This window comes from Vanellus vanellus, assembly GCF_965231255.1.
Source record: "Vanellus vanellus genome assembly, chromosome: 3".
Taxonomy (NCBI): Eukaryota; Metazoa; Chordata; class Aves; order Charadriiformes; family Charadriidae; genus Vanellus; species Vanellus vanellus.
The window spans coordinates 28,912,104-28,931,605 of NC_138907.1; the positions used below are offsets into that span (position 1 = coordinate 28,912,104).

At 36.0% G+C, this 19,502-nt stretch overlaps 1 protein-coding gene across 1 annotated transcript in view; it reads left to right on the forward strand.

Annotated features, from left to right (window-relative positions):
* MTA3 (metastasis associated 1 family member 3) overlaps positions 1-19,502 on the forward strand; it is a gene marked incomplete at its 3' end in the record, with an annotated part of 142,391 nt that overhangs the window by 37,476 nt on the left and 85,413 nt on the right. Inside the window, exons 5-6 of the mRNA XM_082480794.1 lie at positions 2,127-2,190; positions 3,346-3,463. Coding sequence (XP_082336920.1) covers positions 2,127-2,190; positions 3,346-3,463 — 182 coding nt within the window. The remainder of the gene's footprint in view (positions 1-2,126; positions 2,191-3,345; positions 3,464-19,502) is intronic.

Below are 19,502 nucleotides of genomic sequence, written 5' to 3' on the forward strand. Positions count from 1 at the left end.
GAAACAGTAGACTTTCGTGTGTTTGGTAAAGATTTTAAATCATTTGTAATAAGAATTTCAGGTTTCTAGATTATAGAATCTGGTAACTGTAATACAGATTTTTTTTTTCTAATTTTGACTCAGTGTAGTTTACCAATTTTCAAATGCTTTTTTCATTTTAGTGTTGTATCTACTACTGTATGTCTAGTATTGTCATTTTTGGGGACTCTAGTCCGTACATGTGAGCTATCACATATGTATATGAAGCGTTACCTGTGTGTGTGACACCATCCATTAGATGGTTAAAATGCTGTACAATGAAATGTAACATCAAATAGAAATTCTGTCACTTAGAAAACATACCTCTTAATGAAATAAAATGAAATTTTTCAATTTACCTGCAATAAGGTACAAGGTCAGTCAATAAAATACTCTTGCAGTCGCAGTGACAGTGAGGGAATGCCTCTGCAATAATTGGAGGTAAACAGGAGTAGGCTGTAGTGGAGAAAGAAGAGCGTGATAGAGGTATATGGAATAGAAGCAAACTGGAAAGGTAAACTCCTGTTTAGCCCTTAACACACACACACACACACAAAAATCCGTTAAAATATTGACAAACTGACTTCATGGTACAACATATAATTAATTTCTAGAAATGAATGGTCTGGAATTACCAAGGCCAGAAGCTTCAAAAGCCATTCAAAGATATGGTTGAGTACAGAGGTGGTTTCCTACTTCTCTACTGCAGGAGTCTTTTTCTCTCTTTCTTCTTTTCTGTTGCGTATCGTGCTCAGATTTTTCACACTCATCTTCCCACCATTTCTCTTTGGTGCGGTTCTCCTGACAAATACTGAGATGAAGAAAAATTCAGGAGGTTGTATATACTGTAGACTTAATGCGTGGTTTAACCCCATTTCCTATGATGTGCAATGGTAGTGAGTAGGACATTAGCTGAGTATGGTCGCTTAATGATCAGCTGTTAACAATTGGCACCTAATACTTATGGTTGAGCTTAACAGCCAACATTCACTGAAATGAATGATGCTTTTTACAGTAACTTCTTTGGTGTTATCTTAAAATCAAGGAGGTCTCTGAAAACAATTACGTTTCCTATATTTGTGTGCTGATCTATTCCAAGGGAGAAGGGTGTTCTGGGCAGGGGTCCTATAGCCATATATATTAAGGCCACTGGAACCTCCTGGTAAATACCGACTAAACCCATAGAAATTGAATTAAATTTAGCTGTATGAAAAACAAGGTGATGTATTTAAGGGGTGATAAATATACATTGTTATAAAGTGGTAGTTCAGTTGAAAATGATAGCAGAAAAATGCCAGTTGCTAGCAAGATGATTCAGCACACTTAACATTTTTCATCCATATCTATGTGCGTTTCTTTAAAATACCATTTGTTAAAAATAATTCTACAGAGTATTTGCAGAGCAGTCAGAAGGGGAGGAATTTGAGGCCAAAGGAATGTTGGGGGAGAAGGAGCCGAGAGTGAGGGGAGAGAGAAGGGGTGTGGGGTAGTGGGGTTGAACTTCATTGCATTATCTACATGTGTTATATACCTGGGCAGATCTGTACCACTAACGAATAATGGGAAGCTTTCTACTGGCAGCCTGCACAAAAATGTGGTGGTTAGCATTTTAATGTGGCCATAGAAGAAATGAATAGAATCCAGTGATTCGTTATTAGGAATCATTCCATACTTTACATTTACAGCCCGTTGGTAAAACCTGGTGTTGTTTCTAGTTTGGGTTATTTGTTTTCAAGTTAGGCACTGAACTTACTGGAGGTGAGTCACTTGGACATGGTGTTTCATTCATCCAGGCCTTTTTATTAATTGTATGTATATTTATTGTTTGCCATAGTACCTCTTGTTCCTTCATTGCTTCTCTGTTTCTGAAACTGTTTCCCAGTTCTGCAGAATTCTTAGGCGTTTGAGCGCTTGGGTCAGTACAGCCACTCATTTTATTGTGTTGATATTAATTTTAATGTCTTAAAAGTATGGCAAAGTGCATTTTACTGTATTTTTAATGTAGAAGTTTATAAAGTATGTCTAGATAGTTTTCTTGAAAATAACTTTTTGACTTACTTTGTAAAAGTTCAAATTTTTATTAACAATTCTCCCTTATGTTTGTGTAGGGGAAAATGCAGTGTTGCACTTCTGAATGAGACAGAGTCTGTCCTGTCATATCTGGAGAAAGAGGTAATATGTGACTTCTATTTGGGTGAATATTGGCATGGGTTTATGGTTTTTTATGGCTGTATTTTTAATAAATGGGCAAGTAATACTTTCAAAATCTTTAATGATGTTAGAAAAATTATGTTGTTGAAAACACTGATTTTAAAAGTGTTACTGGTTAAATACTTAATTGACATTCCTAAATGATGGTTTTATTATGCATTTAGAATTTAGAAACAAATTAATTTGAAGTAATTAATATGGTATCTTGCACAAGAGAAATATACAGACTCTTTCCTGTAGTGGATACTTAAGAGGGAATTCACATGGTGCTTTTTTTAATCTTTTTTTCCTTTTTTTTTTTTTTTTGTTTTCTAGAGGTGTTCTAGAAAGAAGAATTTTCTGTACTCAATGGACAGAGAGAGCAAGAGAGGCTCCTCTAGAGGGCCACTCAGCATAGGAGTTTAATTTTAAGGGCCCTGAATTATTGTATGGAAAGTGTCTCCTCACCTTTCATTTTCTGTGGAAGGAACTTAGGGTGCTTAGCCTTACCAAAGGGGAAGAAAATTCCCTGAGATAATTGTATTGCAAAATACCTTTCAAAATAACCATGTTTTTATTTGCAGTGTCTTAATATAACATCAGGCAGACAGTGTTTTTTAGCTGAAATTAACATGTCTTTATTTTTAAATTTCTACACTAAACCCACTGATAATCGGTAAAAATGTTTCTGCCAACAGTACTTGCCCTGTACTTCAGCTGGCTGCACCAGATATGCCAATACAATTTTTGTGTAAGCCCTTTGCAGACACTGACAGTGTTTTATGCTTTTTGAGACTAATTTGTAATGCAAAGTCAGTGTGGTAGAAATATTTAGGAGAGGAAACATGTTAAATTCCAAAAGCAGTTAAAATTAATTCTTTTCAAATCCACTGATATATTTTTGTGTATGTTCTGTTCTGAAATAACTCCTAGCAATGAGAGAAGCTTCAATTAGCCATTTGAAAGTACTCATGAAACACCTGCATTATTTAAAATAAGGATTAATGTACCAAACCTGTGCTCTGTAAAAGTGTGCGAGGGGGTTTACTTTAATAATTTCCAAACGGAAGATGATACAGATTTACAAATGTAATTTAAAAAATTATTATGCTGTTACAAATGTGTGTTCTTTTTTAGGATACTTTTTTTTATTCATTGGTATATGATCCATCACTGAAAACGCTTTTAGCAGACAAGGGAGAAATCAGAGTGGGGCCTAGATATCAAGCAGATGTGCCAGACATGCTTGCAGAAGGTAAATACGTGATCTTTGATTAGTAAAAAAAAAAAAAAATAAATTCTCATCTTTCATTACTATTTATTCTGACTTCGTGAACTAAACTAATCAGCATAGAGGCAGAGAAAGTAAAATAATAAGTCTTAGAAAATTGATGAATACCAGTAGATACTCTGAAGAAAGAAAGAAAGGATACTTGAATAGCTGCTGAAAAGACAATGTTTGTTTCCAGTTTGTGCATAACACAATTTAGGCATTCAATGTTTGTTTATTTAATTGCACAGTCCAGTTAGTTCTTTGATATAGGTCTCATGGAAAGAAGATGTTGAGGACCAACCCATTTTGTAGATTAATAACAACAAAACAGTGGAAAATGTATTTGTTCTCTCCCTTTTAAAACAGGCTCTGCATAAAGAATGTGTGTCTTTGTGTCGTCTTATTTTAAAATACTGGCTTCCATCAAAGCATCTTGTCTGTTTTGTAGCAGGAATGAAACAAATGTTTAAAGCCTTGGCGTATCTTGAAAATTACTAGTATTTTTAAAATTTTATTTTCTTTACTTATAATCTAACACAACTACCCGTGCCTTAGTCTTTTGCTACGTAGCTTTTGCTACATAGGAACTTTATTCGTTTAACCAAAATTTTAAGTACAATAATTATTTAGTGTTTGGATGTTATTTAAGAAGCATAAGCAGCTGTGTTCTGTTATGTTTGCAGTTACAATGTGCATTCTACAGTGAGTGCTAACAAAAAAGTTTCCTGAGAAGTATCTAGGCATAGATACTATTTTCAAGAATCTTGGTATTTATTGCTTAGGAAGAAAAGATTACGTTACAGAAATATCACTAGCAGTAAGTTAAAGGATTTCTAAATGCCCCAAATATGTTTATTTGTAACCTTAGTTGGTGTGTTTCCAATTCATCTTGGGCTGTTTTTTTTTTTCTGCTATACTTTTTCTTTCATGCAAAACAAGCATTATTTTTACAAAGCTTATTTAATAAACTGTATAAAGCAAGAATGATTTCATTTCTTTTCAAGTTGCAGGTTATTTTACAATGGCTGCCATTTAGTAGATCACCTGCATTATTATTCTGACTTTTCTTTTAATAACCAGAAAAAACAATAGGAATCCTAGTCTTTTCCAGATTTGTTTATAAAACGTGCAGACTTGTGTCAGAATAAGTTTATGACTAGAATATGATACACTGCCATTCTTGCTGTAAAATGTTCCTGTCAGAGGGAAACAAATAACTAGGTAAACATTCCTATGCTCAAGAGGAAAGCTTCCCAGAGGACTAAGCGAAAATGACTGTCTCAAAGTGTGTATCAAGTAGCCAGGAAGCATTAATGTGCTTCCGAAGTAGCTGGTTTGAGTTGTTGAGTTTTCAGGATGAGCTGAGGTTGTTTGCCAGGCAGGAAGTCTTTTCTTACTGAATTCTGCTACTTAGATTACTAAAGACAGGGCCTAAATATGGAACGGTGAATACTACATAAAAAGTAAATGTTTTTCCGGAAATTTTACTTTTTTTTTTTTTTTTTCTAAAATTAAATTCCGTATTTATTAAAAGTTGTTACTAAGTATTTCTGGAGCTTAACTTTGTGAGGTAAATCCTTGATTCATTAAACGAATAGCAGATCTTTCTAGTGCATCATGAAGACAGGATTTCTCTGTGTGTTACTGTCCTGTTTTCTCATACCCCATTAATCCCCAGAGTGCAATAAGTGATGCGGTCTTCTTGCTGCCTTTAGTAGGCAATAATAGTCCATCAGTTATTTAAGTTCAAAAACCCTAAGTTGCCCACAAGCCAAAAATCTGGTAGTACGCAGAGCACTTCTTTGGCAGTTCAGTTGGGTTAATCTGCACTTACTTCCAGTGGCTGGTGGAAAAAAGAGCTTAGTTTTAGGAAGATAAAAATAGCTGAATTATTGTAATTTTGACTGATTGTTATCTCAGTGTTTCTGTAGCCTTCTGACCTCCGAGGAAAAGGAAAAGATGATTCAGCTGTTACTGTGTGTTTATGTAAGCTGCCAGCGTGAAAGTTAATCCATTTACTATCAAGCCTTTTCATTCATGGAAAAAAAAATCTAAACAATGTTTAAAATTACTAGAATAAAATAGATATGTTTGGAAAATACGGGATTCTGTGAAGATTTCTAAATCTCAAAATAAATTTTTCAGCCTGTATTTTTAAAAGTGGCAAATGATCTCTATGTCCAAATTATACATTAAGGCCTAATGACTCTTTAAAAGTAAAAGCCTAGAGCAGTCACATTAAATTAAAAGAAAGAATTTAGACAACTTTAAGTCAGTTATGGATCACTTGAGAAAAATTAGGGTTTATGTCATCTAATAGTAGTATTATATAATAAAATAGAAAGCTTTGCTAACTTTATTCACACATAAAATTTGTCATGCCAATTTTAATGTAAAGGAAGTATCCCTTTTTGAAGGTTGTTGGTAGGTGTATTTTGTTATGTGAAAATCCCCAAAGCCATTTTTTTAAAAAGACACAGAAAAATCAAAGATTCACACCCCATCAATTATTTTATTTTAAAAGTTACTGGTGTGTAAACCCAATTCAAATGACTGAAGGCATGCCAGTTCAGATTAGCTTTCGGAAGACCAGTCACAAAGTGGCTGAAAAATGAAGAAACTTCTTTGAACTGTGAAAGCCCTTCCATGTCTTCTATAAACATTACATTATTTTCATGTAAACGCACTGATGTATTCTAGTAGATTAAAAATTAAAATATCTTGCATTTTCTCTATGCTGTAATAATTTATATTCTGTCTGAGTGGACTACTACCATTTTTTCTTGTTAGCATTTATTGGAGAACTATATGCATTTTTTTTTTTTGTGGGACTAGATTTATTTTTTTCTTTCTTGCATTGGTGTTACCATTTTTCTGTCCTTGAATAAAACATACTCCAAAACCTGGTGTTTAGGCTGAACTTTGGATAATGCAGCATACTTCCCCAGCCCCCGCCCTGTCCCATGGGTGAATTGGTAACTTCATATTTCTCTTTAATTTTTTAAATGAAAAGAGTGTTTATTTTTTAAAAGACTGAAAGGTTTATTAATATCAAGATATATAATAAAGCATTACCGATCCAACTGTTTTTCCACTATGAGATACATTGAATGGTAAATCCTTTACATAGTTACAGTAAACAAATATAAACAAAGTTTAAATTTGGTTGAAAATGCCTAAGCCTTGTTTTTCTATACTGCTTTTGTTTAGCGTGGTTTATCTAAATCGCTTGGATTATATGTTTAGTGAAGACTACAACTTTGGACAAAGACAAGACCAGATTTCTTTCAGCAGTCTCTTATGATTTCTGTTAAGAGCATCTTTGGGAGAAAAACTATGATCAGTTGTTGGATTCAAATGGTATTATGGTTGTGTGAAACCCTTTGTTCTCTCCCCAGTCTTTCTAGACTTGAGGATTTTGAGGGTCTTTTCAGTTGCTCGTATGACACAGAGAGAGAACAGGAGACTATATTCTACAGCATTGACTTAACTTCTGGCTAGTGTGATAGTAAAGGTGGTCTTTTCTCTGCTTTTAACAATGCATTCTCCAGTGACTTAATCTGTGAATCTAGCAGGTTTTTATTTTCAAATCTGTTTCCAGTGTTGGGTAACAGTCTGCTCTTCGTACAAAGCAATAATAAAAAGGTTTATCTCAGAGAACCAAAGCACACATCTAGCTAAGGAGTATCTTGTTTCAAGCATCCCTACTCTATAGTCCAGGAACAAGGTACCTGGTTCTCTGTGTGTGGTGGCCAGAAGCTGCTGTCTGGTGCATCCACCTGCTGTATTTGATCAGCAGCTTACAAAATACGTGACTAGTAAATTCAAAAAACAAAACCAAAAACCCTAAACAAAACCAAAAACCCTAAACAAACAACAAAAAACCCTGTACGGTTTTGCTTAGAGCAAGTCATTATCATTCTTATTTGGTTAAAAGGCATACTTTTATAAATTGTTCTGTATATGACCAAATTGCTCTCACCTTTAAATAACAGATTTTATTTATTCCAGTTTTGTGTACAGGGAATTACAAGTATGAGGAAGGTCATGGAAATCGCTCCAAGGCAAATCAGTTTAGATACTTGGTGGACTTTTATGGAACAGTGATCCTTCCCTGTCTCACAACTTGATCTATTTAAAACCAGATGTTTCTAAATTCTGACTTTTCACCCAGTGTTTCTCAGCAGTGGAGCAACTGATGCAGTGATAAGTTGTGTTACGTGGTTGACTAGAAAGCAGAGAATGGGAGAGAGAGAGAACTACTAGTATAGCAAGAGGGATATAGTTCATGAAGTAGGATAATGCTTAAGAATGGGAGTTACTGGGGAAAAGAAGATTATTTTGCTCCACAGGATTTCTTTTAATGCATTAAAAAAAATTGTTTTTCTCATATGCCTGCACTAGCCTTTCTGCCTCATGCATACTATCGTACGTCTAATTGTACTTGTCACACAGTAAAATGCATGACAGCTTAGCTAAACAAATTCAGTCAAAGTGTTATTATAGATGATAGGGAAGCCAAGTGTTTAAAATAACCTCATTGGTCAAATCAGTAATTTCTTAAGTAATGGCTTACTTTTATTTATTCATAGGGTTGTGAGTTGGGTAGAAAGACTGGGACAACACCAGCAAAGGTCAATAATTGTTCCCCTGTCTGTCAAAACTTGATTAAAACTTCTGAAGCAAAGGATATTTTCTAAATAAATCTAACAAAGAACTTCATCGTGAATGTATTCTGGTCGTGATATGTAAGTCTAGTGAAACTAATAGGACTAATTCTCTGACTAAAAAAAAGCTCCAACCAAATAAAAAATACTAAATTGTATTTTCAATAAAACAAATAAAACTTGAAATAATTATCTCCTATGATTTTAAAGAAAATTAAAGAATAAGTGTAATTTGTTGAAATAAGTTTTCTGGTGTTGAATGAACCTTTTGTGTACCAGGATTTGGTAGAACATTGCTTTGTTAGGCAACGTAAAATGTTTAAACGTTGAAATCGGCATCTTCAGGAAAACTTAGCTAACCATTGTAAGAACAACCATGCTGAATCAGAACATCAGCTGTTTATCCATGCAGACAATCACATCTCTTGTGGCTTCGTAGTTTTCTTAGAACTTGTTTAAACCCTATTAGGAATCCAGGAGGCTGTCACCTTGAGCTTCCTTACGTATTTCTATGATCTCTTTGCAGAACTTCAGTAAGTATGTGAGGTGTGATACTTTTTTTTTTTTTTCTTTATAAAAGGCATGCTGACCTATCTCCAGTATATCTTTGTTACAGTTTCTACTAATTTGGCTAGTATAGCTGTGAGTCTTGATGGTGCTTAGTTGCCCACATTCTTGCTTTAGCCCATGCAACCTCCTTCACACCCTAGGTAACACAAATGGATTTGAGTTCACATGTCACTTTTAGTGGCTATTGTATCCTGGAGTTCCTGTAGAAATCTTGAAGGTGCTTGTTCAAACTCAATAACTTGTTAATGTTCATATTCTATAATTGTTCTGTAACCTCGCCTTTAGATGCTTCATTTTGAGTTAGTTCTTACTTTAGGTCTCTCATGAAGCATATGAACCTCTTGAGTTTTGTCCAGTCATCACAGATGCAGAGAATAAATTTGATTTCTCTGCTAACAGTTAACTTGAATTTCTCTTGTTTGCTTGCTTTTTAAACATCACGTTGCCAAGGTCTTAGACCCTTAGGTAGTTTAGAGACCTTTTGACTCTATTGATTATCTGAGAAAACTTTAGTCATTTGAATGCCCTCTGAAATTTGGACAATGTTGTACCAATTAGGAGGATGAAAGAAGAGTGACAAGACTAAAAAAATAATAATTAACCTTATATCTGGTAGTGTCTCAATCACAAAGTTTTCTTCCTTTGTGGCTTGGTGTTTGACTTTAATTTCGTTCTAGCTGAAGGGAGAATTACAGCATATGAAGGTACTCTTATTCATATATTTCATAAATGTATGAGATTTATTGGGGGATGAAGGGACTGGGGGGAGCAGCTCTGTGGGAAAGGCCCTGGGGTGCTGGCAGACAGCAAGAGGATGTAAGCCAGCAGTGTGCCCTGGCAGTGAAGGAGGCCAACAGCATTCTGTCTGGGCTGTGTCACCTGGCACATTGCCGGTAAATCGAGGAAAGTGATCATCCCCCTTTACTGAGCACTCATCAGATCACATTTAGGTACTGCATCCAGGTTTGGGTCCCCCAGTGTGGGAAAGTTGTTAATTAAACTGAAGTAAGTTTGGTGGAGACCATCGTGCTTTTGGGGGCTAGAACCCTTGCCCTGCAAGGACAGGCTGTGAGGGAAATGAGCTTGTTCTACCTGGAGAAGAGGTGGCTTCCAGGGGGTGACTGACAGCAGCCCCTCAGTAACTGAGGGGAGGTTGTATAGAAGACAGACAGGTTCTTGACAGTGGTGTGTAGTGGGAGGATGAGCTAAAACAGACATAACTTGAAATGAGAGGTTTGGAACAGCTGTGAACAGATTAGCTTTTTTTTCCCCACGAGGATGGTCAGGTGGTGTAGCAAGTACCTAGGGAGGTTGTGTCATCTCTGTTCTTAGAGGTTTTCAAGACCCAGGTGGATAGAGCTCTAGTGTGACCTCACAGCTGAACCTTCTTTGAAGAGGAGGTTGGGCTAGAGACCTCCCTTCCAATTTGAACCGATGCTACTATGGTACTCCAGTGTAACAACCTGCTGACAACATTCAGCCCACAGTCTACTGCTATTTATCATGTGAATGTTCAGTTGTTTAATTATTCAATACGCCTTTGCTTCAAAGATGATCTTGGGCCAGATCTTCTGTGCTTACCTACAGTCATTTGTCATTAAAAGAAACTGCAAGAGAGCTGCTTAGTCACCTTCCCTCCAGCGATGATGCTGGGTAGTAGGTAACTTTTTTGTATGTGTTCAGTCATTGCTATTAGGATGCTCAGTTTCAGCTGACTTTTCCATAAAGGCTTGAGACAATATGTTGAGCTTTTAGCAAATCTCAGTCTAAAAATAAAAAGAACACCCAAAGATTAGGAAGTGCAAACTTAAGTGTTAAGCCAACAGCATTAATACCTACCAAAAAGTCTTCAGTTTAATTAGATTATAATACTGCAATGTAAGAAAAAGTATAACACGCGCATAATATGATTCTGTTAACAGAACAACTACTGACCTTTAAAAATTGTGTTTCTCCCTTGTAAAAAACATGGGGTAATCTCTGAAATTTAGCACAAAACCACCAGCTAGAAAGTAGACTGTAGAGGGAGTTAAACTCCGAGCTTTCTCAACCTGCCTTAAGTTGTTCGGGTATCTTTGGGCACTCAAAGATTCCCAACCTGTGTTATCCTGGGCAGCACCACAGTGGTAGCTGTTTGCAGCTATCAGTGTGCACGTGCTTATCTGAACAGCGGAAAGCATCTGGTAACAATGATCTACAGCTAATTAATTGCGTGTGTATAGCAGCAGCTTGTGTCAGCTCATCCGGCTCTGCTCATAGTGCCTGCTGTACGGATGCTGAGTGCTGAGCAAGTCATGTGGAGCTAGAGATCAGTGGGCAAAACAGGGGCATGTCAGAGTGGGAAACATGATGATGGATGCATGAAGGGTTAGGGCTGATTCGCAGTTGGTGGGAAATGAGATTTTAGTCTTCATGCAGAGATATACGGAAGGAGACAGGTTGACAGGTGTGGTGGGGAATGATTGGGTTTAAAGGTTTAGCTAGAGAACTGGCTGCTAGTATTGAGTACTGCTAGTCCTAATTGAGCGCTGCCACCAGTAGTGGCAAACTGCTTGCAAATCCCTGTTTTAATTAGCCCGGAGGGTTGATCTTAGACTCACTGTCACAGGGATGTCTGTGTACTGCTGCACGGAATTTTTCTCATGCAAATGTCCCTTCCCAGCTGCAGTCCTGCTCCTAGCCCAGTGCTGCTTCTCTGTTGTGTATATGTTTAAAAGGAGACCACTGTGTTCTGGGAATTTCTTTATGGAGCAGGAATCTGACATAATTAGGTACTCTCTGGCCATTTAAAGCAGTACAGAGTTTGGAGTTGTCAGGGAAGAGGACTACTCCCTTACTAAGATGTAGAGGGGAAGAAGAATTGGAGTCTCTGAAATGGAAGAAGAATTAGCCTGTAAGAAAGACATTCTGTTCAAAACTTCTTTTTTTTTTCTTTTTAATAAATAAAATTATAAGATATATTCAAGGTACCTTTATAAAACCCCAGAGTCCCTATTGCATATCTGAAAATATCCAGAGAAATAGCACCTGCTGTGCAGTCGATTCCATTTCTTGAAGCCAAGGCATTTTAGAATTAATGGAGTTCAAATAGCTGAGTGCTTAATAGGAAGAAGGGGAGCAGTTGGACAAATTTAAGCTGTAATTTTTGGGTGATGTTCAGAGAAATTGTATCCAAGACCTCTAAAACTTTTCTCTGTTTTGAAAAAGAACAAAATAATTCCTTTAGAAGTATTTCGTAATGCCTTCTCTGTTTTGTTTGTTTGTTTTTTTTAACTTCTTACTGCAACTTGGATGGAAGAGCATGTTGTTTTTAATAGACCAGACATTTTGGATAGGAACTGTTAAACTCAGAGTTTAAGCCTATTAATGTTTGGGAATACTGGGATTCCAGGATTTTAAGTTCAAAAATTGTTGCAACTAAAGAGACAAGTAAGAAACTCATCTACATACTGTTCGGATTCTTACCATTATGAAATAACAGGATGCTTGGACTCAGTGTATTGTATTTTCTGGTTCTTTAATTGCTTCCCATATACACTAAAATTTTATTTTCATGTAATAAATTAAAAATATGTTTTAGGATAGTGGAACTTGTCTGTAATCTCATGAGGAGGGATGTGTTCTGTTACTTCATGGTACATAATACTCACATTTATTGGAAGAGCCACCGCTGAATTTGAAAATCACTCATACTAGCCAGAGACCTGCAGGAGTTGTTTGAATGGTGCAACTGATTCTCTTGTCAAAAGTCTGTCTGCTGGATTATATCTAGTAGTGTTGATGTAGTTGCAATGATTTCATTCTGTTGTGAGAAAATAAAAATCAGGCAATATGAATTATTTTTAGAATATTCTGTATTCTAATATTTAAGTATGAAAAATTGGAGAGTCATGCAATTGTTAGCTTTCACATTAGCTGTCTTCAGAGGCTATGAGAAATGTCTGACAGGGTAAACAAATATCGTGTCTGCGTCCCATCAGTTTTCAGAAAATACGGTCTGTAATTTGTGCTAAATGATCAGTCTTATGACAACTGCTGTATATGAGAACTGGACACATTAATACAATAGGCAGTTCTTAGAAAATAAAATTCAGAAAATATTGCCTCTTTTTTCCTGAGTTTAGTATTTCACAAATGGTGTATGTCTAGCCTTCTGTTTTTAACTGGCTTTAAGAAATTGTGAGGGCTGATTATTTTGAGGCCATGTGGTCCTGAAGTCGTTAATATTTCCTTTGTGAATGAACAGAGTTTCAATTACAAGAATAAATCAGTGGATTTAGTTTAAAACCAGTTGCTTAGGTCCAGTCATCAAAGAAAGAATCGCTTTTCCTGTGCACCCAGAAGGTGACAACAGCAGCAGCTTTAGGCTCTTCTCTAAGCAGTATGTTGGCATGCGAGGAAAAGATTTTCATGGAAAAAACTGTCAACTATAAAGTACTTCTGTGGATGGGGTGGAGGAACTCATTTGTGTAGTAGCTTGATCACCTCTCTTGTTTCACATACAGCAATTTGTGTGTCCATAGTCACGGAATCACGGAATTTTCAGAGTTGGAAGGGACCTCTAGAGATCATCTAGTCCAACTCCCCTGCTAAAGCAGCATTGCCTAGAGCACATTACTCAGGACTGCATCCAGACGGGTCTTGAAAATCTCCAGGGAAGGGGACTCCACAACCTCCCTGGGCAGCCTGTGCCAGTGCTCTGTCACCCTCACCGTAAAGAAGTGTTTCCGTGTATTTGAACGGAACTTCTGTGTTCTAACTTGTGCCCATTGCCCCTCGTCCTGTCACTGGGAACCATTGAAAAGAGCCTGGGTTTAAAAGAGCCTGGGTTGAACCATTTAAAAGACCCTGGGTGGAAAAGAGCCTGGTTTTAAACAACAGCCTAGTCTGTTGTTTAAAACCGTATTTCCTGTCAGTTCAAGATGACCTTACTGGGATCTAAACAGCAGAAAGCAAAGCTCAAATTCTGGTACCAGAACTATCTTCAGGAGCAAGTATAAAAGAAAACTTTTATGCCTAACTAGCATTTGCTACAAGAAGATGCCTAGGAACCTTGTAGAAGTCTATTCCACCAAGTTCAGTGTGAAATACATTGAACCTTCAAATTTGTCAGAAAATGTAATAAGTTAGCAGCAAAATAAATGATCATTTCAAAATATCAGTCAGAATATGCCAGAAGCAGAGATATCTTTGAGGGTGATTGGTTCAACTAAAAGATGATGGCTTTTTATTTTAATGGTGTTTTCAGAAGGAATGTGTGGAACAAAAGATACGACAAGCAGATTCAGGAATTCCTACTTGTTGAAATTGGAATAGAATGTGAGACAGAAAAGATGTGATTGTGCTAACCCAGTAAGACTTACCTTTATGGTCAGAGCAGAAGAATGTTGCCTAGACTTGATTTCTCTCACCTGAAGATGGATATCTAAAATAGATCAGAGGATGTTTAAGGTTAGATGAGATGAATCTCAACAAAGGTAATACAACATAATAAAACTCCTGTTTACGTGTACGCAAATATATTTGTTCTCAAAAGGAGTTTCTGTTTGTTGCACTTTTTGACTTTGAGTTAACATGAAAAGTTTTACTATAATACTTCTAAAAGAAGGAACTGTTTCTTGAGAGTTAGCAAATTTAAATATGGTAGTCACTTGTCCGATTTGCAGATTTTTTTTTCTTGTTAATAAGCTCAGTGGAGTAAATTTTTTATAATTAACTGTCAAATGCATGATCATCACAAATAGTAAAATACTCTTTACAATCTTGTTCATGTCAAGTTTTAGTACGATTATAATTGCTTTTACATCATTCTTGCCAATTTCTCTACTAGGGAGCTGAGTTTGTGATTTATGTGCTGGGCAATTAAATGCATGTTTATAGACTGTTACCAGTTTTACTGTCAATTAAACAAACAAAGCACATGTAAATGGCCTCTGTGCCTGTTTTCGGTAAACACTTCGTTTACTTCTGCTTAACCCTGCAAATGCAAGGGAAATCTGTAGTTTAGGGTTGTAGCCACATATACTGCAGAAACTCAACTAGGCATTTGGAAGCTTTGCATAGTGTTTCATGAAGTCTTTAATGTTATTTAAAAATATTTTGTTGCCTTTTCAGTACTATTCGTTGAGGTTGTAAGTGCATGTATAATTTTGATCAAACAAGCATTACATGGATTAAGGTGGTTCTTGTCTTGTAAATGTATAATACAGTATTCTTATATAATGTGGTAATGGAAATTCCTGAGCTTCAGTTCTCAGATCATTCACATCTATATTAACAGTCAAATAATAAATTAGAAGAGTTTACAATTGTGCTGTTTAGCAATTACATCTTATAAAAACTGTTCAACAGTTGAGGTGAGTTATTCGTGTTGTTCTGCTTGGGGATTGCTGGAGTGTTTTGGTTTGGGTCCGTCCCGTCCCCGTCCCATCCGTCCGTCCTCCCCCCCGCCCTGAATTCTACAAGCAGGTCTATTTTACTTTAGTTTGCTTTATACTTGAACAGAAGTCAGTTGGAGTTTCAGTCTTCATAACAAGAGAGCCAAGATCTCCTGCTGTCTTTAACTTCTTGACGAGACTTAGGCATGGTCTGTGCTGCGTTGTTGCAGTAGAATGTTGCACATGATTGCTGTCGGAAAGATTTCTTTATTAATAATAGCTGTAGAGCCTTGGCTGAGGTTGTTCAAGTACTAAATGAGTTCTGTTGCGTAGACAGCCTTATGAAGGGTACAGTTATTTATTGTGTGGTGTGTATGTGCTTATTATCCCAAATAATGTATCGCAGCGAGCGCTCAAATTGCCTTTCAGGCAGAAACATCTTGGGGTTTAATTGACTCTGCTGGTTTTTTACTACCTCAGGAACTTTGCCTAAATGGACTTATTGTAAGTTCACATTTTGGTTTCCTTTGCTGTGTTTTACTGTAAGTCTGATTTTCTTTTTAAGTTTATTCTGTAGAAGATGAAAAACAAATACCAAATGCAGACGAAATGTGTTTTTTACACTTGAATAAGTCAAAATACATTTCATCTAAAAGAAGAAGTTCTTCTCTAAATTGTTTTGTTTAAATTTATGCAAATGAATAGCCCTATTTATCTTTAGAATACTATAGGCAAAGGGAACTTGCACGTTCATAACATTAAGTTTATGTAAAAAAAAAAATAATTGCAGGACTAGAGATTTCATTTTAATGTAGTGTTTTTTTTTTTTTTTTTTTAAGAACTCAATGTCTGTGCATTGTGGTATCCCTCTTTCCAAAACAAGAATTATCAATATTGTTAATATTCCTATGTAGTATGGTACTGTTATTATTTATACACAGAATAATTTTCACTGTGCTTTCCTGAAAACTCTATTAGCTCATGTGTTGTTATTTCAGGAATTCAGAAAAATTGTTGCAGTCTTTCTGTATTGAGATTGAAATAAATGCTAGACCACTGCACGGTGTCTACCAACCAAAAAAATACTGTAAAATGGGGGTGAGGGGTGGGGAATCTTGGTGCAAGTCAAGGTTTATTCACAGATAACCAAAGGAGTACAAGAAGCCAATTCCAAAATAAAGGTTAATTTTGGGTATCTTTTCATTAGTTGAGTACTTGTCCTTGCCTTTGAACTGAAGGTGACCTTGTAGTTTTATGCAATATATTAATTTAGGTCATTGCCTTTAGAATTGCCATAAAAAGCTAAAATGGAAGGACTTCTTATTATTTTATTTCTGTAGCAGCGGGGATTGTACCTAAATGTGATTTAATATAAAGACTATAAAGTGAGTAATGGTATAAGTTTAGGACATTACAATTCCATGTTCTCCGGTCTGTGGAAGATCCTTTTTGCATACTGTTCTGCAGGGTTTTGGGAAAGAAGCAGCCTCATTTGTTCCTTTCTTCCAGTACTGGACATTCGCATAAGCCAGTCATTCTTGGTGCAGCATTATAGAAAAGTTGTCATTACTGCGTAGTTACAGTTTAGTTTATTCTGAGCCCATTTGTAATTCTTTCTGTTTATTTCTAGGAATTTAGAACACGATGAATTAAAGCTCTTTTGAGTGCTTTGTGAGGTCTTGTCTTTTGATCATCAGTGGTTGGTTTCTAAGCACTGCAAGGTTGAGCACTGAGAGAGCTCTAAGGTCATTGGAGTTGGAGGCAGTTTTCATTCAAAAAGGATTTTTCGAGTGAAGAATGACTGAATTTTTCTAATAGACTAGAGCTTTGGAGGGTAGGAGGCGATTGAACTATGCATATTTTATTGGCTAGGAAAATGCTCAGTAACAGTTTAAATTGCTGTAGACAAATAATAGGCTCGTATCACCCAACATCTTTCATTTGTAGTCTCTCTATATGTAGTCATTATGTAGTCTATGTTTTTAATTTCTTGTCTTTATAAAGCATTAGGTTCGTAAATGAAGTTTTACTGTAAGATTTGTGTAAATATACAACGCGTTATCTGAATGACTAATTGAAATCTTGACTATACATGTCAGGCAAGCTAAGGGGGAGGAATTGTTCTGCCAGTGAAAGGTAAACAGATAATTTTCCTCTTGCCTCACTTTTAAAATAATCTAAGCTTTCTTGTGTTACTTTAATAAGGAGTTATTTGCACATAATTCAGTTTTATTTTTTGCAGAGTTGAGTGTAAGTTTTTGAACTGTTTTGTCTGGTTGATTTTTGATAGTACTGGTGAGAATCACAAATCATTAAAAAAAAGAATTCTATGTCTGCAGCGCTTTTATAGTGAGAAGGTTTGTGATATCTGTTAGTTAAGACCAACAGTCAGCTAGGTGTTCACCGTGAATTCAGTTTATGCAGAGCTGAACTCATTAAGCGTCAGTAGATAGAGTTGGTACATCCATCTGAAAGATGTCTTTCCTCCTATACTTCGTGTAAAACTGCTTTTCCCAGTGGCAGTTAGTTTGACATTTTGTAACTTGCTTTCTCAGTTAAACTGTGCATGCCCCCCATCAGTTGTTTGCTAAAGGCTGTGTGATGTGTTGTGATAATTAACCTCTGTGTATGAATGTATAATTCATTTTATACAGAATGAGTATGCTGAGTGTTTTAGAGGGGAGCTAATGAACTTTTCATTTAAGGACAAGGCTCACATTTTACTTTAGACAGACAGTCTTAATGTCTGGAACTTTTTTCATAGCTAGACAGTATGAGGAAATCCAATGTGATGCTATTTTTCTCATCTATAAATGAGAGAAGACCTTCGCAGGTAAGCAGTCTAAATAGCAGCATGAGAAGGTGGTTCATGAATTGAAGCCTCATTTTTCAGTGGTTAGTTCCCTATTTTTACAACGTTCTATAGCACGTGAAGCAGTGTTCAAAAAGTCATTAAGGATTACCTTAGTAATTAGTTAGTATGCAGCCCAACAGTTCTGACAAAAATCCGATCCCGTATTTCAATAGCAAGTTTCATTGTGTTGCACGCTGAACTGGACTAAGGGAGGCCAAGAACTGACAAGTATCTCTCTTCTGCATCCTTGCAATGTACCTAAGCAATTCCGGTTTCACAGGTATAAAGCTGAAGCACAAAGACGGCGATGGTGAATTTACTTCTTACACCTGTGCTAAGCTATAAGAATATAAGCATCTACAAATGCCTTCATGTTTATGTGCTTAAGTATCTAGTGAGTCTGGGTGATTAATGCATGAGTCAAAACTCCTGGCTGATTTCAAGGGATTGTATCAAGCCCTGAATGAATTTCCATAATAGAAGGAACTCTGTGGCACAAACTACTGGCCTGGTGTCCAACTGCTGTCTGTGGATATATGTCTGCCTTCTTACTATGACCAAAAAATTGCAACTACACGTTTTCTGTCCCATGTGATTAAGATGACATAGTATCTCTGTGTTGCATATCATGAAAGATGGATTCACTCAAAGCTGAGTACTGCAGGTGTTTAGTTTGTATGTTTGGTTTGAAGTGACTGCTAAATTACTTTTTGAAAAGGAGAATTAAAAGGTATTTTGAAAAATAATGCAAATTATGCAAAATATAAAAATAAGACATTGTACCTGAAAAGTGGTGTCTCTAAAAACTGTCCTCCTGGCTATTTTTCAGTCAGATGCCTCATCAACTGTTTATCAGTGAAAGTGGAATTGGCATTGTTTCCCTGAAAGCCATTTTTAAAAAATCCAACTTTTATAGATTTTGTATTTCAGTTTCTTAAAAGGATATAGTATTGCAGCATTGTTATGTATCTGTAAAATTAAGAGAATTGCACTCAAAGAAATTTTCATATTGCAGTTTATTTTCTTGTAGTTGGATGTGTTATGAGAACAAGATAGAATCATGCTTAAGCTAATGTACTAATTACCTTGGGGCTATTTATTTGCGGAAAATGAAGTCTAAAAGAAAAGTAGATCTTTAATTTCTTGTAGTTCATCTTTATTGCATTCAGTTAAAAGTTGCATTTGGTTTACTTTTGTTTTGTAAAATTTTTCTTACAGTTGTTTTCTGAGGGGCTGATCGTGCTTTCCTTTGTTTAAAATGATTAACTGAAATGCAGGACCTTTTTTTTAAGGAAAAAAAAATAGCATTTTGCTTTTTATTAAAAGAGAACTATGAGAAGTAAAGCATTGAATGATTGATAAGGAGAAAACCAGGCATATTTCTGGGCATCTACTAATGTTTTTCAGTAAAATTAATGTTCAGGGTTAGATTGGCTATAATAAAATTACAAGCAGCACTCCAAATAAATTGGATACATTGGTATGTCATACATTGGATACATTGGTATGTCATCCAAAAAAATAGCCTAGCATTTCTCAGAAGCTGTAATTGG